The sequence below is a fragment of the Petaurus breviceps genome, unplaced genomic scaffold (genome assembly GCF_028583685.1).
Source record: "Petaurus breviceps papuanus isolate PSGF00001 unplaced genomic scaffold, PetGlider_PUasm1.0 90897, whole genome shotgun sequence".
Classification (NCBI taxonomy): Eukaryota; Metazoa; Chordata; class Mammalia; order Diprotodontia; family Petauridae; genus Petaurus; species Petaurus breviceps.
In genome coordinates, this window is record NW_027187374.1 from 8,157,752 (window position 1) to 8,182,607 (window position 24,856).

At 37.5% G+C, this 24,856-nt stretch overlaps 1 protein-coding gene across 1 annotated transcript; it reads right to left on the reverse strand.

Annotated features, from left to right (window-relative positions):
- Positions 1–9,134: 9,134 nt before the first annotated feature.
- On the reverse strand, positions 9,135–24,222 carry ATP5PO (ATP synthase peripheral stalk subunit OSCP). Its single transcript, XM_069074955.1, has 7 exons — positions 24,071–24,222; positions 20,444–20,494; positions 17,548–17,658; positions 12,314–12,443; positions 11,568–11,680; positions 9,723–9,809; positions 9,135–9,337 (listed from the first exon to the last, which is right to left on the reverse strand). Exons 1-7 carry the CDS (start codon positions 24,173–24,175, stop codon positions 9,224–9,226), a joined length of 711 nt encoding a protein of 236 aa, XP_068931056.1. The 5' UTR covers positions 24,176–24,222; the 3' UTR covers positions 9,135–9,223.
- Positions 24,223–24,856: the final 634 nt, after the last annotated feature.

The following is a 24,856-nucleotide window of genomic DNA, read 5'->3' on the forward strand; positions in this document are numbered from 1 at the left end:
CCTGTAGACTCCACATATTAGTATTAAGCATATATACACTTGCTAGCAAGTAATTCAAAGAGGGTCATTTCTCTCCCAGATTTGATTGAGAGTAATTGGCTGGTACTCTGATAAGACAGAAAGTATCTTGTAGCTGAGCTAACTGAAGGGATTGCTAGTTTTATAAAATTATATGTTCAGGATGTGGATTTTTTAGACCCTCTTGTCAGGAAGGATAACAGAAATGGAGAGCTTTCCCTGCCAACAAGGAAATGTAGTCCATAAGGATCTAGCATTTCTCCCTAAGAGGCTATCACATAGACTAACAGTTTCTTAAGAACTCAGAACCAAGGACAAACATCTTAACTAGTCTCTGCCCTCCTTCCTTTAATAGGACTCAATCAATAGAGCCAGGTTCAGGTTTGACTTCTTTGAAAAATGTGGGGACTGAGTTTTCTTTATTTGCATAGCCAGCTTGAAGTTATTGGAAAGTTTGGAGTTTCTGCATTGGTTCATTTTCATATAGACAAAATGATATGACCTCCACAAAACAGACAGGGTAAGATCCCATGATACCTGTTCCTCTGCTGGGAACAAGAAACCACTTCCTCATCCCTTGTCCTTCCCCTACTAGAAGAATAAAAAGGGCAGGTTCCCAAATAAGTCATTGGGCAGTTCTCCTCCAGGGGAGTTCTCTGATGCCAAGGACATAACTTGGTTGAGTTTCTATGTTGTTAGGCATGCCAGTGGCTTCTTTATATGCATGCCACTGGAGAGGCTATGCTATCAGGAGGTACTACCAAATTGATTCTCAGTCCACTGAGGTAAATAGCCAGAGGTAGCTTCAAAAGAGAAAGTGCCGCCATTAGCCAGGGTTTCCCCCAGTGAAACAGATTATGATAGCATAGGAAAAGTGAATTCCTGGAGTGCCCGGCATTCTGTGGTGAATTCCGCTCCCCCGCTCCCCTCAGATGTCTGAGCATGAGTTTAGTGTTTGTGAAAGTGTAAGGTGGAAGGCTGGGGAGTGGGATGCAGTATTTTCAAATAGGTGTTTGAATTTCTCCCAGTAGAGTTTTCTTTGTCTTAACATTGTTAACAGCCAAAGGAGTCTTCCCTTTTTCCTTAAAAAGAGGAAAATACTGTAGTGTCCAAGTACCTAGTGTTGATGAAATAATCAAGATGACTCCAGAGCTGTTACAGACTGGTGTCATATGTACTTGTCTGAGTTCCAGGGGAGAAGGGACAATCAAATTCAAAAGAGGCTGAGATGAAGATTTATTGCTCAGGGTGAAAACATAAGTTGAGTATTCTGTAGGCTCATCATAATGCGGGAACAGCTGGTTGTTTTAGATTCTGAGAAAGGTAGTTAGCATTTTTAAAGCAGCCACAAAAGCGGTAGAATTTTTATTCTTGTATACCTTGAATTAAAAAAAATCTCCTTAAATGTACTTGGACATTTGGTCTGCAGTTTATTGGTTTAAGTTCATGTACTTTGTGAAAGGAATGAGAAAAGGCAGGGCCTATTCTAGTGGATTGTGGGAGGGGGTTGTTTTTGTACAAAAAGGTTCTATCCGAGTTACCTTTCTGTATTGACAGAGGAAACTAATGGCACTACAAATAAAGTCTACTCCTGTGCATTTTATTTCACACAGACAAGATTGTAGTTGTGCAAGTGAAATTATGCAAAAATAAACTTTTTCAAAAAATGACTTGCATTATTCTGCTTTCATTTTTAGCACATATTAGAGTCAAATAAAAACAAATGTCACTGGAACAAATATTTTGGACTAATAAAAAGGACTTTTTTTTTTAACCTAAGAAATGCCATAATAGGTCTACACAATGATGCATCCATTCATTTCTCTCTCAGACAAGGGTACCAAGTCATGGTTGGCTTCCAGAGATACTCAGAAGGTATTCGTGGACTTTCCATTATTGCTACAACAGAAACATGGGAAACTGGGAAATATTTTCTAATATAACCCGTTTAGTATCTTCAGGACAATCTAGATCAGGGGTGGGAAACCTGTAGCCTCGAGGCCTTGGGTGTGGCCTTTTGACCAGTCCAAATTTTTTTGTTTTCACTTTTTGGAGCAGGGAAGGCAGGGCAATTGGGGTTAAGTGACTTGCTGAAGGTCACACAGCTAGTAAGTGTTAAGAATTTGAGGTTGGATTTGAACTCAGGTCCTCCTGATTCCAGGGCCAGTGCTCTATTCACTGTGCCACCTAGCTGCCCCATGAGTCCAAGTTTTACAGAACAAATCTTTTTATTAAGGGGATTTGTTCTGTGAAGTTTGGATTTAGTCAAAGAGCTGCACCTGAGTACCTAGAGGGCCACATGTGACCTCGAGGCTGCAGGCTCCCCACCCCTGATCTAGATACTTGATTTTACATCCAGGTTACTACTAGCGGCCCTAATAAACACTTTCTTATTGCTTTTAATTCATCTCTACTTCTATCAATGCAACCAAAGGATTTGGACATAATTGCACTAATTTGTTGTAGCATACTTTTTTTGACCTTGCAGGACAGGAAAGTTTAATGGAAAGATTGCTGTGCTTTGGAGTCACTTGGGAGAATCCAAGTTTTAGTACTAGCTCTAATACCACTTATTTGTGTAACTATGGGTGTCACTTAATATTCCCCCAGTTACTACTTGACAACCAGCCTTATAGATTTTGTGTCAAGAAAGCTCTTTGTAAACTTTAAAGGTTATGTAAGAGATGTATGGTGTGTTTTGTCCATGTAGGTTTTCTCATATGTGTCTTGCAGGGAGACATGAAGAGATATGTCTAGAGTCTCCTCCACCCAGACGTCATTAGGGAGAAAGTTTGATTCCTAACAGGAGGGGAATAGGAAGCTGGGGCCACAGGCTGGCCACTGTTCTCCTCAGAGAGGGGGTACCAAAGTAGAACTATATCCACCCTGCCTAAATATCGTTAGTCTAGGAGAAATCATTTTTAGGTTTAAACTGTGCTCCTGATCTCTCAAGCTTATATATCTAAGGCTTGACTACCTTTCCCACCAAAGGACGGTTCTGTGAACACACTTCACAAATAGGGAATGAACCCATTTATCCAAGTTGATGGCAAATACAAATCAGAGAAGGCATATAAATAAGTATGTATCAGTCTATGCAGAGAGCTCTCTTCTTAGGAGCATATCAACCAAGAGAGTCTTGGATCTCATCCCAGGGGAAATTCCCCAAGTCTCTATAGTAGTAAGCTGGGGATAGGAACATGGTTGAGATGCTGGCTCTTGTACACGTTAGTTTCTTTCCAGTCTTTCTCTCTCCTTTCAGAGACCTGAAGAGCTGGAGCCTTGTGTCTTCTCTCAAAGTTGGAATACAGAAGGCCAGGATATCTCTTCTCCCAAATTCTCACCAACTTATTCCCTAATGCCAGCACAGAACCTCCAGGAGTAGCCTCTAGCAATGAGGAAAATCTTTATTATGCAAGTTTTAGACTTTGAGCCAAAGGTTTCACATGCATAAATAAGAAGTATTAAAGTATGTTAAAATAACTGCTGAACCAAAAATAGAAATGGAAACAATAAATAATTTGTTAAATGACCATGTATTTTCAAAACAAGGAGCCATTTATTTAGCTAACTAGATGGGATTAGATTTTATAATATTTGGGGTCTTGTTTGCTGAAACACAAAGGTACCTAGTTCACTTTTTAGTTGGGTGGATGCACCATTTCCTTAAATAATCTGTTAATTTTTGAGTGCTTCACTAATTGATTCTTAGTATCACTGGCAGCTGGTACAATATCCAAGACTTTAGCTTTGTTTTAAAGCAGAGACAATTCATTCTAACAAATATTTATTAAGCAACTGCTTAATGTTTAACACTGTGCAGGAAATTAAAAAAACAAAACAAAACAGTGCCTGCTCTTAAGGAGATTACAAATACTGAAAATCAAGTTTAAGAAATTTAACAATAATATTTTTTGAAAGTTGTTTTTCTATAATCAGTAAGAAATTTATTCTCCCAAGTGAATTTGATATTAGTCAAAAGATAGCTTTTTTTTTTTTTTAAAGCAATTGGGGTTAAGTAACTTGCTCAAGGTTACACGGCCAGGTATTTCTGGGTGGGTGCTAAGTGTCTGAGCCCAGATTCGATCCCCAGGTCATCCCGACACTGGGGCTGGTGCTCTTACTCGCTGTGAAGATAACTTCTTTTCTAGAGGAAACAGTTAAGCTTTTAAAATAGAAGCTTCAGCAATCATTTCTCCCTCTCCCCTTCTCAGGAAAGGTGGTGAATTATGTGTGTATAACACTTCAGATAATGTAAAAATGTTTTGATGTATTGTTTCTCTTTTTGTTCTTTATTGAAAGGGATTGCTCAGAGGGGAAAGGAAAGAAGTACATTGGGAAATGCAGGTTGTATAAAAATGAAAGATACTAACAAAATGTGTTTAAAATTTTAATTTTTTTTGTTATTTTTTTTTAGAGGGGGGAAGGTAGGGCAATTGGGGTTAAGTGACTTGCCCAAGGTCACACGGCTAGTTTTTTTGTGTTGAGTGTCTGGGGTCACATTTGAACTCAGGTCCTCCTGGCTCCAGGGCCAGTGCTCTATTCTATGCCACCTAGCCGCCCCCTTTGTTTAAAATTTTAAAAATAAGATTTGGGCTTAGGAATTAAACTATGCTGTTGATTTTCTCCTTCTTTAAATTTTAGCCTTTTTAACACTTTTTCCCCCCCATGCAAATAACATGGTTCTATGCTGAGGAAGTATTTTTTTAAACTGAATTAGAAACTTAGAATTAGTGACAGGCATGTAACTTGAGATCAAATGATACTTCTGAAGATACCAGTCACTTTCGCCTTCCACTCCTCCACTGGAAAATGAGGTTTTATAAGGTAGAACAGAGCCACAGAGTCCAATTTAAGTGTCACCTCTTCGATTAAATGTCTTTTCTAACATCCCTGGCTTTAAGTTCTCTCTTCAAATTTCTCAAAGCACTTTTTCTAGATATTACTTATATATTTTACATATGATGCTGGTAAATGCTTTACAAGTTAACTCAAACAGTTTTAAAAAAGCATTCACTCAGGGGCGGCTAGGTGGCATAGTTAATAGAGGACTGACCTTGGGAGTCTGGTGGAACTAAGTTCAAATCTGATCTCAGACACTTGAGACTTACTAGCTAGCTAGTGTGTGGCCTTGGGCAAGTCACTTAACCACAATTGCCCTCCCTTCCCCCCTCCAAAAAAAAAAGCATTTACTTGACACTTTGAAGTTTAATCTGCATAATTAGCATTTTCTCCATTACTTTCTTAAGTCTAAGGCCAATAAACAAAACAACTGCTATTGAGTTGTATCCAACTCTTAGTGACCCCATTTTTGGGAGGGTTTTTCTGGCAAAGATGCTGCAGTGGTTTGCCATTACCTTCTACTCATTTTACATATGATGAAGAAACTGAGAAAAATAGGGTTAAGTGATTTACCCAGGGTCACACAGCTTGCAAGTATCTGAGGACAGATTTGAACTCATGATGAGTCTTCGTGATTCAGAGCCCAGTGCTCCAACCACTGTGCCACCTAGCTGCTCAACAAAAGTCAATTTGCACACTGCTGATTTCTAAGGTATAAATACTAACACTTGGCTCTCATGAGCTGTTCAAGCTTGTTCAGCAACATCCTTGGACATAGATCATAACATAATTTTGCTCCCATTTTCATTCATTGTGTTCTTCATATTTGTCATTTCTCATGTATCATAATTTTCCATTACCTACAAATAAAAGTTGTTGGACACATGGGTTGTTTCCAGTTTTTTTTCTTGCTATCATGTTAGGGACATTTTTGCTCAGAGGACTTTGTCCTGTCCATCACGTGCTTAGAATGCAGTCTTAGAAGTGGGATCAGTGGGTTAAAGGATACACTTTGGAAGCTCTAACTGAATAATGCCACTGTGACTTTTCCCACTTATATCTGGATTGAACTAAAGTTCTATTGTGTGGAACATGGTTTATGAGCAAAATTTTTTTCATGTTCTCTTAATGAAGCAATTTTACACTTAATGTAGTTGGATGGTGTGTACACACACACACGCATGCATGCACAGTTTTTGTATGCCCTTTATCTACCAAGATAGTGGTGCTGGATAAATGGTTGTTGAATGAATGAATGAATAACAGACATTGCAAATGAATGAGTTGAGCCCAGAACTGAACAGAAATGGGAGGAACAAACTGGATTATCTCTGTAAAATTGCCAAATTTTAAAAATATAATGACCTCAAGTTTCTTCCTGAAACAAAGAGCTATCTGTTTAAAAGCAATTATTTTTCCACTGATACTATATGGCTGCCAGCCATGGAATGCAACAGCCTCCAAAAAAATAATTGAGGTTCCTTCTTCCAAAAGACAATTGAAAGGCATGTTAAATGTGAGAAGGCTGCAAACACTACAAATACAAAGGATTTCATCAATAACATATACAGTGTAGTGCAAATTAACTGGGATAAAGTATAATTCCCACATGTGCTTTTGTGGCTCTCAGTTCTTTTTCACTATTTAGCAAAGTTCATGAGATTTTGACATGTCCTTTAGTCCCTTATTAAATAAAAATATACCTGATTTCACATTGGATAAGTAAAATGAACAGTACATTTTCCCAAGTCTAGCCTTGATTAGGGCCTTTGAGTTTGTGAGACTCAAAGTGCTATATAAATACTAATAAGATGACAAGTCTACTGGGTCAAGCATTATGCTAGACCCTGGGAATACAAAACTGGAAATAATCCTTAATGTATCTTGTCTATACAGTTATTTATTTACACATTTATTTACTCCATTAGATTGCAAGCTCTTTGAGAATATGGAATGTTTTTGACTTGGATGACTAGTATTTAGCAACGCCTGGCACAAATGCTTATTGACTCCACAAATTTATATATCAATATATTTATCATAAGTAAAACAAACTTGAAACACTTTTTGGGGTGTTTTAAGAATCTACTGAAGATGTCATGGTCTTCTAGGTTCACCTAGACATTTGACAAGAGTTTTGGCATATACTTGGAAAAAAAGTGTTTTCATCAGTAAAAATTTATCTTTTTCCAATCTTCAGTCGTCCAGTCTTTGAATTGTCTTGCCAATATCAAGTTTTTAAATACATAGTTTGCATAGATTGGCAGTTGCTTTTTAAAAGTGACCTTTCAAGACCCAAGTTCAAATTTGATCTGTGGACAAGTCACTTCTAGGCCTTGGTCTCCTCATTTGTAAAACAGGAGGGAAATAAGCATTTATTAAGCAAGCACTTCCTAGATGCCAGGTGCTTTATGAATATCTCAACTGATCCTAAAAACAACCTGGAGAGGTAGATACTATTATCTTCATTTTACAGCTGAGGAAACTTAACAGGTTAAATGACTTGCCCAGGGTCAAACAGCTAAGTCTATGAAGCTTCATTTGAGCTTAGGTCTTCCTGACTATGGTCCTTGCCCTCTTCCCATTGCACCACTTACCTCACAAGATTGTTCTGAGGACAATATTTGTTAAGAGCTTTGCAAACTGTTAAGGTACTATATAAATGCTATTATTTATTAGGCTGTTTTGTAACAAATTCATCTGTTTTTGGCTTTTAAAAAAAATAGTCAACTCTGATCTTAGGTATAACTGATCCTGTTTCATTGTGAGCTTGAATGATCCTTGAAATGCCTGACTTCTCCACGCCAAGAGCCAACACAGTATCTTGAATGGTTATCGAAGTGTGCTCTTTGATAGCTATAAATTTAGCCCATTCCTTTGGAGTAATATTCATTCATAAAACCAAAGAACTAAAGAAAAAGAAAGAATGAAATCTAGCACTCATCTGGCAGAAAACTAAAGGTGAAGAAAGCAGCTCAAACCAGTTTCATCTGGTCAGTCACATTTTCCAAGTAAGCCTAGTGTTACCTGAAACACATGTGCACACATATGTGATCACTGCTGCTACAAAATGAAACCTTATCAAAATTGCTTACCCCAAATACTTTGCATACCATAAGAGCAAAAAGATGGACTTGTCCTATGGTTCAAACCCAAAATCTTTGTCTTTCCATAAATGATCACTACAGGGCCACCCAAGATGCTGAGGGCCTTCCTTACTTTCTCTTGCCATCAGAATACCAAAACAAAAGCTGCTCCCTAGTTATTCCTTTTTATGTGACCAACCAATCTTCTTAAATTATACCTTCTCTTGAATAATTTTGTTTGTAGTGTTTTTGCACTCTCCTTACAGCCATTATGTTACTTCTCTATTGCCCTTTGGTTGACTCTTAACATCACTTAATATTGGTGTTAAAAAAAGGTAAGAAATGAGAACATACACCTCCCTCATTGCTTTTGTGGGGAGAGGGGAATGGAATATTTCATACTGTCACATTTGGCTGATGTAGTTGTTACTTTTTCTAAACTGCTTCCTATTGCTTTTTTTTTTTAAACAATCGGGGTTAAGTAACTTGCTCAAGGTTACACGGCCAGTTATTATTATTTTTGTGTGGTTGCCGAGTATCGGAAGCCAGAACCAATCCCAGGTCTCCCGACACTGGGGCTGGCGCTCTTACTCACTGTGCCACCTGGCTGCCTCTAAGCAATTGGGGTTAAGTGACTTGCTCAAGGTTACACGGCCAGTTATTTTGTGTGGGTGTTAAGTATCTAAGCCTGGAACCGAACCCAGGTCTCCCGACTCTGGGGCTGCCGCTCTTACTCACTGTACCACCTGGCCGCCCCATTCCTATTGCTTTTTAAAAATAACTTATAGGGAACAGTTCTGGGTAGAAGTAGGAAAGACATATATGCAGAAATGAAGGTGATGTCATATAAACAATTTTAAGACAACTTTGTGATTTCCTAAAAGCAAACCAGTTTACTTTCCATTTGCCTGTCTTTAGCCTATAAACCCATGCTCAAGCTAAAGAGATGAAACAACACATTACACAAAATTTGCTGCATTTAAATGAGTGGCGTAATCCTTGGGAAAAATATATTCCCTGTACTTGTTATAGTCATGTATATACTATGGATACTCATCAAGGTAGATTACAGACAGATTTGTGACAAAAATCTAGGAAAATTTCATTCACAAATCAGATGGCTACGTTAAACCCAAATCACATTGGCTTTACATAACAGCGGATAATTCAAGACATTTCATACTTCAATTATATTACCACAATGAAAATTTCCAAGTACTTTATTGTTTCCACAAGTTTTGGAAGCTTCATTGATGAACTGTGGAAAAATGTTACTTTCAAACAGCTTCCTTCATAATCCTGCTTAGCTTCTGAATCTTGGTTCTTGCGGACATATCAACATATTTCTCTCCTATACGAACAATCATTCCTCCCATGATTGAAGGGTCAGTCTGAGAAGAGAATCATATTAAAGAGTCATATTAAAAAAATAGAAAAATGTGCATTTTTGGCCTTATTCCACTCATCAACTAAAATAATGGTTCTGGAAGCACTTTGAGAAGCATTAAATGCAAATGTGAAACAATTTCTAAAAAAATACACATTATTACTAGAATAAAACAATAATTTACCCGGTAAATCATATAAATCTTTATATGGAGACCTAAGAACATTTGGTTTTGAAAGATAACCAGGTTTTTTATATACATGATATAGTTAAATATATCAACACATATATTTTGTTTCATTTTAAATTTCATTTTTATGATTTTTTTCTCTACTATTTTTGTTAGCTTCAACTGCTTTGAGGAAAAAAAATGACAAGTTAAAACCTACCTTAACCTCCATTTTCAGGACTTGGCCTTTCCTTAGGAAGCTGTTCAGGACTGTTTTTAATTCTGAAAGAGTTGCATCATCTAATGCCTAAGATGGATGAAATCAAAGAAAACATTTTATGTTAAAAAAAAATGAGAAAAATAAATGGAAATGAAAGTTAGAATTTTATGATCTTAAAATACAGCAAGAATCAAAGAGAAAAAAAGGTATAATTTTCTATCAAAACTTGCAAAAACATTAATATGATTCATATGTTCAACAGTGTGGACTACTGTGCAACCTGTTGTTAGATACTTTATTAATGCTCACTACTGCATAGGAAATATTAAAGAGAGGGGCCCAGTCACTAAATGGCAAAAAGTTATTTTCCCAATTCACATACGTGTGAAATTAATCTGGAATCCACAAATGTAAATAAACTCATCTATTGTTACTCATGAAAAGATAGCATACATCCATGCTACATACAATGGATAGAGAGCTAACCTTTCCTGGTAAGTAAATACTATTCAGTAGAGAGGTGAAGAATATGATGGGAGTGAAGTATATGTCAGATGAAGCTCTTACATCAGAAAGCTTTTAAATGTTTTTCTTTACTAAAAGGAAAGGTTTAGTGGTATACGAAAAGGGGTGGTAGAGAAGGGGAAGTTGTAGTCAAAAAGGGAAATAACAGGTCATAGCATCATCAAGGATTATAGACCAATAGCTGGATGGGACCTGGGAGGGCATCTGAGGGATGAGTAGGCAGAGCAAGGATTATGCAGCTACTAAGTTGCTGAGTCAAAATTTGAACCAAGGTCTCTGAATTGAAGTTCCAGCACTCTGGCTATTACACTAAACTGTCTCTTAAAAAAGTAACAACAAAATTTCTTTGGTCTATCAAATTTCTATTCCTTATAGAGGTTAAAAAAAAAAAAAGCTGGGTTCACAATCTAACTCTAAGAAAAAAATAACGTCTTCCTATAATGACTTGAACAGTAGTACAATGCATATAAATGAATCAATACAGTCTGAATAGTGGTCCAAAGTCCATTTCATCAAACTAAAAAAAAGGCTCGAGTTCCCAACCTAATCTATTTCCATCACAAAAGATTTTGTCTAGGTTCTAGTATTGTGAATTTTAAAAATATTACTTTTTGTGCAATTTACTAGTAATGGAAAATTTTTATATGCATTATCTCATCAGACCTTCACAACAACCCTCCAAGGGAGATACTACAAATATTAACCCAATTTTACAGACAACATAACTGAGGCAGAGGTAAAATGATTTGTCCATAGTCACATAACCATAGGGTTAATGTGAAGATCCAGAGATAATGTACATCACCATGCAACCTTTAAAGCGTTATATGAATAAATCTTCCTGATTTTAAGTTCTAGCATTCAATCTATGGTCACACTGCCTCTTTTCATGAACAGGTTTGAGCCTACTATGTTTCTACAGAAAAAACTTAAAAAGAAAAACAACCATTTATGAAACTAAATAAAATAAGAAAGTTTCTGAAAATAAGAAAATACTCATTATTTATTATCAACAATATCAACATGTCACTCACTACCTAGAAATGATCTTCATTAATTATCAGTGTTTCTCCCTCTAGAATGTTTCGGGGACAAAAGGAGGGAAGGCTGCAAAAATTTTATTCTACAATGATCTGGGGTTCTGTAACAACAAAATTCCAGTATTTCTGAAAGTTGACCAGCAAAAGTAGCTGATCTGAAGATGAAAGATATTTCCCACAGGCCATCTTTCTCGATTTGCTCATTTTTACTGAATTAACCTAGTTTTTATATTAAAGCAAAAAAAAAAAAAAGCAAAAAAAAAGACAACCCATTACTTACAGATGCAGTAGTAACTGAGCACTCTACTTCTCCACGATGCACACTCATCATGGTAGAAAATGCTGAAATGACTCCTGGGGTGTTGTTTAAACGACCATTTTCAGCAAGCAATTCTGTAAGAGATAAAAGCATTGTAATACGATTAATTTACACGAGAAACAAGTCACTGCAAAGGTTCATGTTAACCTCAAGAACAAAATTTCTTAAACTACATAAAATGCCATTATCACATGATCCAAAGGAAGAACACTGCACAAAGAACTAAAATCTACTCTACAATCTGATTTTCCCATTAGCTTCAATATCACCAAAGCATCTAGAATGAAATACTCACTTTAATTAAAACATGTCCATTAGCTTTTCATTTGTGGTTAGGATTTCTAATGAACTAAACACACTTTTCTGGACTCCACTGTAACCTAAATCTAACACATATGCAAGACAGTTGGCTAGGGCAAGGGGTGGGGTGAAGGGAAGTCAAATAGGTTTTCTCTGAATATCAGTGATCCACAAATCACCCTCCAAGAACAAATGCCCTAGAACATTTTGATCTTCAACCAGGAGAGGAGGGTCACAAAAATCTAATTCTTTAATGTTCAAAGGATTCTCTAATGAAGGAAATCTGTCTGACCAAAATAGGAACTGGGCCTGCAAAAATCTTAACTAGTTATTAAGCACTTAATATTTCATGTATGATATTTTTTATTAAGGTAATTTTAAATAAAAAAGACTATACAAATACTTACTCATGAGATTGGTAGTGATGGGGGAAAACTTCTCTTTTGCTATTACATCACTTAGGGCTTTTATCTTAATAGAACGCTTTATGTGGGGATTCATAATAGAGTCAACCATTTTGGGATCCTTCAAAAGTTTCTGAAAGTAAAATACAAATTTTGTTAACCATTTAGAGTATAAACACAGGGTCTTGTACTTTAATAATTATACTTTGCCTTTTAAGATGTCTGAACAGAAAATAGCCATGTGACCTTGGGCAAGTCACTTAACCCCAACTGCTCTCCAAAAAGCCCCCCCCCCCCAAAGTCTGAACAGAACTTTGACAATACTTAAATTCTTCTAAACAAAGACTATATATTTCGAAAGACTTATGACTAAAGAGTGGGTGCTTTCTTTCTGAGAAATCATCATCAGGACTAACTTCCCTTCAGATCATAATGGAGGTGCCCCAATGCTCAAGGAGTAGCAGCCAAATTTATGATAATGAGAGCCATTCCCCAAATGACAAATGGTCAAAGGATAGGAACAGGCAATTTTCAGACAAAGAAACCAAACCATTCATTAGTCATATGAAAAAATGCCCTATATCACTACTGATTAGAGTAATGCAAATTTACCACTTCATGACAGCAGAAGGAAATGACAAACTGGGGATATGGAAAATTGGGGACACAAACTGGGGATGTGGAAAAACAGGAACAGTAATGCAATACTGGTAGAATTGTGAACTAGTCCAACCATTCTGGAGAACAATTTGGAATTATACCTAAAGGGCTACAAACCTATGTATACCATTTGATACAGCAATATCACTACTCGGTTAATATCCGAAAGAGAATAAAGAAAAAGGAAAATGACCTACGTGTACAAAAATATTTAAAGCAGCTCTTTTTTGTGGTGGCAAAGAATTGGAAACTTAAGGTATGCCCATCAGGTGGGGAATGGCTGAACAAATTGTGATAAACAATTGTCATGGAATAGTATTATGCTCTAAGAAATGACTCATGAATTCATGCAAAGTGAAGTGAGCAGAACAATGAGAACATTGTACACAGTAACAGCAATATTATAACGATGATCAACTGTGAAAGACTTAGTTATTCAAGGGTTCATGATGAAAAATGCTATCCACATCCAGAGAGAACTGAACTCTTCTGCACGTAAGAATGAATTATACCTTTTTATTTTCACTTTTCTTGCCTTTTTTTTTGGGCATCATGAGTAAGATGGAAATGTTTTCTATGATTTCACATGTATTACTGGTATCCTATTGCCTGCCTTTTCAATGGGTGAAAGAGGGGGGAAAGAATCTGGAACTCAAAATTTTAAAATGAATGTTAAGAGTATTCAACATAGAAAAAAAAAGGAAAAAAAGATATGGCTTTATCAAGTCAAATAATGCCATTAAAGAAGATGCACTTGTATATCACCCTCATTTCTCCTTTATATTCAGCCACACTGGTTACTTGCCATCTGGCCCTGCCTCCATACCCAAAAAACCAACTCTTTTCCACCCTTCAGCTCATCCTGCCTCTTTATGTGGCACTCCCCTGCTACCCTCCATTAGAACATAAGCTTCTTAAAACATGAGAGCTGGTACTTTTACTTTTCTATTTGTATCCCTAGTGCTACCAAAGATTCTAAAGTTTTCTTAGGAAGCCACAGAGATTCAACTAAAAATTAATTAAAAACAAAACAAAACACTTTATCAAAGAATTGGAACATAAAATAAACCTACAAAAGTTACCAACAAAAAAACCTAGCATGGAAAGATGGAAAAAAAGGAAATTCCATTCAAAACAACTATAGAATATAAAAATATCTGGGAGAATAGTTACCAATAAACACAAGAATTATATGAATATAACTACAAAACACTATAGAAATAAAGACATCTAAGTAATGCGATGTTAATTATTGGGCTAATACAACAAAAATAACAATATTACTTAAATTAATATTTTGAGTTAGTGCTATACCGAGTCCTTTGGCTCAACTCTCTTATATGTGATTAGAGGAAGAAATTCTGGAAAGCAGTGCCTGTTTCATTTTTCTATTTCCATGCCCATGCTGAGTAAATCATAGAAATGCTTTTTCATTCAACTGTATCGATATAAGTTTCCATAGTTGGAAGAGAGCCCCTGCTTCTTAAAGCTTCCCTTCTGTTTCTCTGTATTTTTGGATATTCAGTATTAGTATTTACAACCTCCCTCCTGGATTCCTACACAAATTTTATCACTTCCATTCAAAATGAGCACAACCTGCAAGATATAGGTTAGCTATTAAAAAACCAATGATCACCTTCAAGAACACCTAAATTTCTTTTTTATTCTCAAAAAAAGGTAGTCAACTAGGTACTAGGGGAAGGGTTTCTAATCTGACTAGGGTCTACAACACTACCTGCTGCCTCCCCCCGCCAAAAATACCATGGATAGATTTCAGAGCATCTGTTACCTTGGATGGGGAAAAACACATCTTTTTTCTACTTATTTTGTTTTAGTTTTCTCTGTACTCCTATTTATTTTACTTCATGCATTTAAAAAGATTTTGAGATGGGGTCCATAGATTTCTACAAATTTCTACTACAAAAGTCATTCATCAAAAAAGACAAATTTATCAAAAGGTCACCAAATAGTTCTAAGAATTTTATTAGTGAGCACAAAAATAGAAGACCCTATTTTTTTTTTAGCTTATGAAATAAAAAAGCTTCTTTAGAAATGAGCACAGATACAAGGAAACAAAAAAATTGTAAAATGATTTATTAATTAAATTTTATGTCTATTCATTTAAAAAAAAAACATTCTTTATCTTACTACTTAAAAAAACCCAATCAGACACTCTTATGCTTTATAAGATCATAAATTTGGAGCCAGAAGGGAACTTAGAGGACATCTAGACTAACCTTCCAATTTTACAAATGAACTCAGAGATTACTTGTCCAGTTGAAGAGCTAGGATTTGAATCCAGGTCTGCTGACTCCAAATTCAGCATTCTTTTCCCTGTATTATTACACTTCTGGTGATAAATTTTCCCTTTGTAATTATATGTCAAAATGTTTAGTCCATTCTCCACTTAGATGTCAAAGTGATCTTTCTAATGTGCAGATCTGACCATGCCACCTCTCTATCCAATAAATTCCAAGGGCTCCCTATCACCCCGCAGAATCAAATATAAAATCCTGTTTGGTGTATTAAAGTCATTCATAATCTATCCCTCCCTCCTACACCTTCCCAGTATTTTTATACCCTACAACACGACACTTCCATTGACCCTGGTCCTCTTATAAAATACTCCATCTCCTAGCTCCAGGAATTTTCTGTCTTCCATGCCTGCAATGCTCTGTAGCCTCCTAGCTTCCTGGGTGTCCTTCAAATTCCTGCGAAATAAAGCCCTTCCCAGTCTCTATGAGCTCCAGGGCCTTCCCTGCGGTGGCTTCCAATGAAGCGTGAGGCCCGTGAGGCCCGTGAGGCCCGGGACCGTCTTGTACTTTTCTTTGGGTCTCCAGAGTTTAGCGCACAGGAAATGCTTCATCAATCATGACTGACGGATAAATGAAATTCTTTCACCTCCATATTGTGGTCTTTTCTTGACTCCAAGTAGCAATACCTACTTGGGAGTGCCCCTCTCTGAAGTTCATTTTTTTGAGCTAGCTACTAAAACCTGAAGGAAAAGGGTGGCACAGTGAACAGAGCACCGGTCCTGAAGTCAGGAGGACCTGAATTCAAATTCGGCCTCAGACACTTAACACTTACTAGCCATGTGACCTTGGGCAAGTCCAAAAAGAAAACAAACAAACACCTAAAGGAAAGCAGAAACCAGGAAGGTCAGACACCTGTTAACTATCAACTCCTAACTGTCAAATTGGGTAATTCGGTGAAAACTAATTAGGTTTCTGCTTTTAGTCACATTACAAAGACTTTTAGACTTTGCAATACTTTGGAGACTGCTTTATCTTCCTTTTACTACCAGTTCCTTCTCAGTCTCTTGCTGCAGGATCTTCATAGGTCCTGTCTGCTAACTGTGGGGTTTTCCCAAGACTCTGTATTATCTTCTCCCTCTATATTACTTCATTTGGTGACCTCATTAGCTCCTATAGATTCAATTATTATCTCTATTCAGATGATTCTAAGATCTATATGGTCAGCCCTAACTTCTCTTCTGACCTTCTGTCTCACATCTCCAATTGCCTTTTGAACAGATTAAACTGGATAAACCAAAGGGATGCAGTCCAAAACCAAACTCATTATCTTTCACTGGAAATCTCTCCCTAGTTCCTAACTTGCCTGTTACTATCAAGGGCACCACCAAACTTTCCATCACTCCATCTCCAACCAAGGTGTCATCACCGACCCCTCACTCAATTGCCATGTTTTGATTATATCTTTGAAACATATCTCATTTGTGTCTTCTCTCCTCACACTACCAGCACTCTCATCTCCCATTCTTGGATTTTTCTGAGAGCTTTCTGATTGGTCTCCCTGTCTTAAGTGCCTCCCTAGTCCATCCTCTACTCAGCGGTCAGTTAGATCAAATATTAAATCCTCTATCAGGTTTTTAAAGCCCTTTATAACCCGATCCCTCTTTTTACCCTTCCATTTCTATACCTTACTCCCCTCCACATACCCTGCAATTCTGACACTGGTCACCTGGTACTTTCTCACACAAGATAAAATCCCTCTCTGGACTGTGTAGTTTCTTTGGCCGTCCCCCAAGCCTAGAATTCTTCCTTCCTCATCTCCACCTCTTGGTTCCCTTTGCATCCTTCATCTCATTTTCTCTAAGGAACCTCCCCCCAGTCTTCCTTAATTTTGATGTCTTTTGTCTCCAATCTATCCTGTGTGCATCTTGTTTGTATACAATTGCTTACATGTGGTATCCCCATTAAACCCTGAGCTTCTTTAGAGCAGGGACTATCCTGCCTTTTTATTCTCAGCTCTTAGCAGTTTCTGGCACATACGTACTTATTAGCTTGATAACTTTTTTCTTTGCCCTATCCTCAACATAATTTCTATAATCCTTGCATAGAGATTATTTGTAGTTAATTTTAAATATTAAACTGCCTAATGAAATTAAATATTGACAGAAAACAAAATAAAGGCTACAAAAAGAAGGTAATGTCTAAAACAGACTAAACCATAATGCATTCCAAATGCCAAACGTTTTTGAATTATTTGCAAATTACAAGTGAAACACACACACAAACAGTTTAGAAACAAATTAAGAACACAGAAAGACTACTTACTGTTACTCTGAGTAATTCCTTTTCTACCACATCCAATTTATTCTGCTTAGATGCAGCAGAATAAAGAGCAGTGGCATATCGACCTTCTAGACCATAAACTTGAATTGGAGGCTTAAAAGGAAATGAAGAAAGAAAATTATTTAAGATAGCTACTACTAAGTTTTCAATATCAGTTAAGGTTTTAAATTTTGCTATGTATACTTTAACATGAAAGTTCAAGCAAGAGTTAAAGAACTGACCTCAATTTATTAGCATTGTCACAAATTATTATGAATGCGGGAAAGTCAAGGAACTTTTCTGGGCCTCAGTTTCATTATGTAGACAATGAGAAAATCCAACTAGAAAATTTCTTTTACACCTTTAAAATGCTCTGATTCTAAGACAATCAATTCATTCTGGGCTCTTTTATATTTGCTACCTCTAATAATAGGGTTATATCCCCAAGGACATAAATAACAAAAAATAAAGATCCAGCTGTATAAAAGTATTCCTAATATTGGGCAAAAAAATCTGGAAAAAATCTAGGTGCCCATGGAATGGAAGAACAGTTGAATAACTGTTGGCATACAAATGTAATACTAATCAATTCACTTATTTAATGCCTATAATGTACAAGGCTATAAATGTACCAGGAGCAGTGATTCAAGATTCCAACCCTGAAGAAGCTTACATTTTAATAGAGAGGATTCATATACACATATAAAGTAAATACTAGGTAATTTCAGGATGAGCACTGATAACTGGGGAGATCAGGGTAGGTTTTCCAAAGAAGTAGCACTCTCTACTAAAGGAAGCTAAAAGGGAGAGGTGAGGGGAGTGTGTGTTCCATATATAAGGAAGAACCTGTGCAAAATTATGAGATGGAAAGTCAAATTTGGGGGGAGTGGCTGGTAGTACAGTTTGACTGGAAAATAGACTATTTTTGTTTGTTTGTTTTTGGAGGGGGGAAGGCAGGGCAATTGGGGTTAAGTGACTTGCCCAAGGTCACACGGCTAGAAAGTGTTAAGTGTCTGAGGCCAAATTTGAACTCAGGTCCTCCTGACTCTGGGGCCAGTGCTCTATTCACTGTGCCACCTAGCCGCCCAGAAAATAGACTATTTTAAGAAGAATATTATGAAATAAATAAGTCTGAAAAGGTAGATGGGAGCCAGACTGCAGAGAACATTAAATCTGTATCAGAAAGGTATGGCTTCATGTATAATCACATTCTGTTTTACCTTTTACTCTTGTTCATATATCAGAATATACTCATACTTGTTATCAGAGGTAAAAATAAAGTATTTATTTATATATATTTTTTCCTTTTTGGAGAGCAATTGGGGTTAAGTGACTTGCCCACCGTCATGGCTAGTGTGTGTGTGTGTGTGTGTGTGTGTGTGTGTGTGTGTGTGTGTGTGTGTAGAGTGTCTGAGGCTGGATTTGAACTCAGGTCCTCCTGACTCCAGGGCCAGTGCTCTATTTACTGCGCCACCTAGCTGCCCCAAAATACTCATTTTGTTAAAAAAAAAAAAAAAAAAAAAGGATTTAATAATCAGGAACTTTTAGGAACAACCTAGTCTAATATTTTCATTTTATAAATAAGAAAACAGACAAAAGAAACCAGCCCTCACAGTACATAGAAGCAAATTTATGAAACATCCTTGAAAGTATAAATTTATTTTATTCATAATATTGGTTTATAGTCTTAATGGTATTATAAATATTATTTTTACAAAATTATGTTATTTATAACAACATTTATGACATCACTCCATAAGTGCTCACACACTTTGTCCAATTTAACTTATCTTTTGGCTATTTATTAAACCTAGTTCTCAAATTAGTTTTTCATGATAAATAACAATATCCTATGACAATCAGTTGAAGGAGCTGGAGATGTTTAGCCTAGAAAGGGAAGCTAATCTCAAAAGTCAAGACCTAGATTCAGGACTTGCCTCTGAAACATATTGGCTGTGTGACCCCTCTAAGACTACACTGTTGCAGAGGGCGTTACCAGGCAATAAAAAGAATCTGAATGGCTGTCATGTGGGAAATGGAATACACTTCACCTGTTTTGCCCCAAAACAGAGAACTAGGAGGAATGAGTAGAAATTACCAGGAAGCTTATTTATCTATTGGAAATACATCTTGGTAATTAGAACTATCAAAGAGTGGAACGAGCTTCTTAGAAGATGGTGGGAGATCTTCATTCAAAGGCCGGATGGAGAATGTTGTGCAGGGAATTCACTTTCAGGTATGAGTTGGATCAGAATGGATTCTGGGTTCTGTTCCAATTCGTGACTCTTATAATTATCTTCATGTTTAAAAAAAATATTAAATAATAGCAAAGCCTGGTAAGTACTTAAAAAATTCAACGGGGAATTTGCATAACAAAAATATGGAGAGCAAAGAGGTTTGTGTATGGAAATAGTATTGTGATAAAAACCTGAGTTATTTAAAATTAAACACACAAAACCTAGATGTTTTGATAGACAAATAGTGAAAATCAAAATTTTGAAATATGCTATACACCTGCTGAAAAACCATTAAGTGCCACCTATGAACAACTGAAATCATCTAGCAGAGTGACTTCTTTCTTCAAGAACATTACAGGCGGGGCGATCAGGTGGCTCAGCGAGTAAGAGCACCAGTCCCCCAGTGTCGGGATGACTGGGCTCAGATACTTAGCACCACACCCAGAAATAACTGGCTGTGTAACCTTGAGCAAGTTACTTAACTCCAATTGCTTTAAAAAAAATAAAAAGAACATTATAGGCATTATAGGTTGATGAAGTATCAAATACAAAGTTACAGACAGACCCAATCAATATAACTCAGTGCACCATACTGCAACCCAGTTAACAGTTACAAACTCTTGATTAGGGTAAAGTATAGCCAAGTAATTAAATAAACATACCCTGACGAGTTTAGCAAATGGTCTGCCCACAGAAGTGGTGAATCTGCGAACCTTAAAAGACAAAAGAAAGTAAGACAAAATGTTTACTTGAAGAATTCTGTAAATCAAATTGTGGAAAAACTGAATACGCAAGGTACTGTTTACTTGTGCCACTTTGAAAATAGAAAAACACAGCCAAATCTTCATTATTTAACTTCTTTGTAAAATCTTTCCTGGTTCCCCAAGTTCCTATTGCTTTTTGTTTCTAAACTACCTTGTAATTAGTTTGTGTATGCTGGTTGTCCTCCCAGAACACAAGCTACTTAAGGGCAGATATTTTTCCATTTCTGTCCTTGAATCCCCTAGACCTAAATATAGTGAGCACTTGCTGACTTGTGAAGCACCCTAGGTAATTTCAAAATTTCTTTCCTCTAACATCCAGCCAGGGTCAATTTTCTGGGAGGGAGTGAAGATGTGCACATAAAGAAACAGTAAGTTATTTGAAGAATGGTATATTTCAAACAGTTTGAGACTTTAGGGTTTATATTAACATTTCTTAAAGCACAGGTTATTAACTTTTTTTCTTTCTTGGACTCTTTGGTAGTCTGGTAAAAGCTATGAGCTTCTCAGAATATAATTTGTTGCCTATGTTCATAATTAAAAGAAATACTAAATTTCAACTAAAAGTGAAAATAAAGATGTTATTTATTTCCCATCTAAGTTCAAGCCCCCCCCCTTCCCCCTGAAATTGACCTACAGACTCTGATAAGCACTGATACCTACAATCTGGCCAAACTGAATTCAATAAATAATTGGAGAAACTGGATGGTTCTGGAAGTGGTATTCTAAATACTAGATAAAATCTCTTGCTGAAGAATCTAAATGAGATTATGAAAATAAAGACTAGTATATTTTGGTAATATGCACAATGGGCCTTGATTCTGAGAAAAAAAAATTGTCAACAGTGAAAATAAGATCCTTGAACCACAGAGCAAAGATGTTTCTTATTAATATATTCATTGTCAGACTTTATTTCTGGACTGGTAGAACCAAATGCCTATAGTAACATTATATAAAAGCTGGCTGTAAAATTTGCTACAATTCAGCACTCATTGTATACAGTAAAAAGAGACTAAAAAATTTGGTGATGATGAGGACATAGTCCATATAGCAATATAAAAATAAATATAAGACAAATTAATACATAAGTGCATAAGAGATACAAAATTAAAACGCAGGTTTCTATGATTGAGGCGGATATCTGAGGAAAAAAATGGCACTTGAGGTGATCCAAAAAACCTCAGCAGTTGTATGTATAGAAAGGAGGGGAAAGAAGTGAAAGTATTTAAGGCATAACAAATGGGGTAAGCAGAGGGAAAACAGCATATAGCACATATACATATAGCATGTACCCAGGGGATGGTAAGTAGTAAAGAGTGGCTGGGGCGGCTAGGTGGCACAGTGACTAGAGCGCTGGCCCTGGAGTCAGGAGGACCTGAGTTCAAAACCAGCCTCAGACACTTGAGACTTACTAGCCTGTGACCTTGAGCAACTTGCTTTAAGTTATTGCCCTCCAATAAGAAAAAAAAAAGTGGCTAAAGTTTGGAGTTTGTGGAGGGGAAGAGAATGAGAAGATTGAAAAATAAGACATGGGTGGATCAGAGGCCTTGAATGTCTGGTCCAGGGATTTAAAACTGTGTAGTGATAAGAGATAAACACTGAAGGATTTTTAACCCCAAAATTAACATGACCAGATCTTACTACCAATATAAAGTAGTATTATTTGGGAAATGGCATGAAGGGTGAGCTGGAGGAAGGAATGAAGCCTTTAGCAAAACTGTTAAGGCTATTCAAAGAGTTCTGGTAGATGGTAATGAGGCTGTGTGCTAGGGTAGGATGGCAAAGGAAAGAAAGCAGAAAGAAACTGGAGAGAAAGAATCAACAAGATTTGCTAATCAATAAATTAACAACATTTATTAAGGGTTAATTGTGTACCAGGCACTACAAAAAAATGAGGATACAAACTTTAAAAAAGTTAAACAGTTCCTGACCTTAAGGAGCTTATATTTTTACATCAGGAAAGTATGTGCATAGACTAGTTAGCTGCAAGAAAAAGACTAATGGATGGCAGCTTCCAAGTGGACAAACTAGTAGTAAGAATGATGGAAAAATCAACAAAAGGTCAATCCAATGAATGTTAAATACTTCAAAAGAACAAGAACCAAAAAACTAAAAGAAAAAGGGAGCAAGATAACAAATTCTATAGATTCCTCAGAGATCACAGAACAAAAGCAAGAAAATCAAAATGGCTGGGAAAAAAAAGTAATACTTTAAAGGCAAACGAGAATATAATATGGTAAGATGAGCCTAGGTAGCACAGTGGAAAGAATGTTGGACCTGGGGTCAGATGACATGAGTTCCAATGGGACCTTGGACACATACTTACTAGCTTTAACCCTGGGCAAGTTGCTTAACTTGTTTGCCTCAGTTTCCTCACCTGTAAAATGGGGAAGATAATAATAGCACTTACCTCCCAGGAGAGCTGCCAAAATAAAATGAGGTATTTTAAAAGCACAATATAAAGAGTAGCTATTATTTTTTTGTACGGCTACATGCATAGATATTCTCTTTATATAGCATATATGTGTATACGTAAATCTATACATAATGTATGTATTCATATATACATGTGAACATATACTTGACATATTAAGTATCATTGCTACTAATTAAGCAGTACTACTTAATATGTAGTATATTATACACTTCTATTACACCATATAATATACTTCTATAATTAATAAAAGTATATTGGCACTCATCTCTCCCCTGCCAGATGTTAGAATATAAGCTCTTTGCATGTAGGGTTTGTTTCATTCTTTGTATTTTTTTTCTCCAGTGTCTCACCAAGTGAGAGGCAGAGTCACAAACACTGTGAGAAAAGTGAGTATATTGGAGGAAGAAGTGATCAGCATGTCACACTTCGGTCAAGAAAGATGAAGACTAAGGAGAAAAGAAATCGCCGGAAATATCAATTAAGAAGAAGTTACAGACAGACCACGGTGCAGAGTGCTGGATGAAGACCCGGGTTCAAATCTCCCTTCGCTGTGTGCCCCCTGGGCAAGTCACTGAATCTTTCTAGGCCTGTTTCATGCTCATCTGTAAAAGAGGGGGAGCTGGCCTCGAGGACCTCCAAGGTTCCTTCCAATCCACAAGGCCGTACTGGATGGAAGCGGGGGTGGGGAGAAGAACCACCGGCAAAACCAGCACCCCCTCCCACAAGGAAGTCACCTCCTCCGCCCGGCCTAGGGCAGGTGACACCGCACCGTCCTCTGGTCTGGTGCTCTGCGGAAAGCCCACAAGGTCACCGCACCGCCAGGCCTCTCCGGGACCCCCAGCCTCGAGCCTCGGGGGCGCCAGAGCCGGTGGGGGAGAGGAGTAGGACCAGGGAGGGCGCCAAGGCCTCGCGCTCCCCGAGGGCGTCCCTTCCTCTCCAGCCAAGGAGAAGCAAGAGACGGCGGGGAACCAGGGTCAGGGGACCGGAGGGGGGCGACTGACAAAGCCAGTTGGGGCTGAGGGGGGGACGTCGCGGGTAGAGGACCCCGTCACAGTCACCCCGAGGAAGAATCTCCTTTCTTTCGACCTCACCTGCTGGAGCATCCCGGACGTGCCGGGAGCTGCCATCTTCTCCTGTGGTCGCTGTAGGTCAAACCGAAGCTCAGAGCGAGGGGAAGGAAGTGACTTTAGACGCATGCGCAAGAAAAACGATTCCCCGCCTCTCAGGCCGCCTTGGCGTGATGTGACGCAAGAGCGCAATCCTTCTTGGGAATTGTAGTTTCGCAAGGGTAGGCGGACTAGGTTCGAGGCAAGGGCCTGACGGGATTGAGGGGGGCGGGGGCGGGGCGAGGTTGGTTTGAGGCTGTACTAAAGGGAGGGGCCTCGGAGGGGAGCAGTCGCTCTAAGAGGCTGCCACGGTGGAGTTATTTGTTGTAACAGAATTTGTCTTGCTAAATGTTGAAACTAGTGCAGTTTCACAGTCTCTATCACCAAAAAGAAATTTAATTAATATAGGTTTTGCATCATGTAAAGGGAATAGACATTTAGTTATGTACGAATAGCTTACATTCTAGTGCCTACTGGAGGGGCGGGAGACGAGCGAGAGCGTAAATATAGGTGCGTCTATAATGCCGGGGGTGGGGAACCTTTAGCCCGGAGTCCCCAAGTGGCTCTCTAGGACCTCCTGTGCGGCCTTTTGACTCAGTCCAAGTTTACACAACAAATCCTTTTGTTCTGTAAGGTTTAGATTCAAAGGGCCGCACTTGAGGACCCAGAAGCTGCAGCTTCCCCACCCTTGAACACACACAAATTGTATATGTATGGATGTGTTTATATATATATATATATATATATATATATATATATATATATATATAT

What these genes read in the sequence shown, in the direction of transcription:
- ATP5PO (XM_069074955.1), bottom strand. Translation starts at nt 24,175, where the DNA reads ATGCGTCTAAAGTCACTTCCTTCCCCTCGCTCTGAGCTTCGGTTTGAC. An exon ending in CGTCCGGGATGCTCCAGCAG is followed by an intron (nt 20,495 to 24,070) that starts GTGAGGTCGAAA and finishes TTGTCTTTTAAG; the next exon opens with GTTCGCAGATTCACCACTTC. An exon ending in GCTCAGTTACTACTGCATCT is followed by an intron (nt 9,810 to 11,567) that starts GTAAGTAATGGG and finishes CATCCATCTTAG; the next exon opens with GCATTAGATGATGCAACTCT.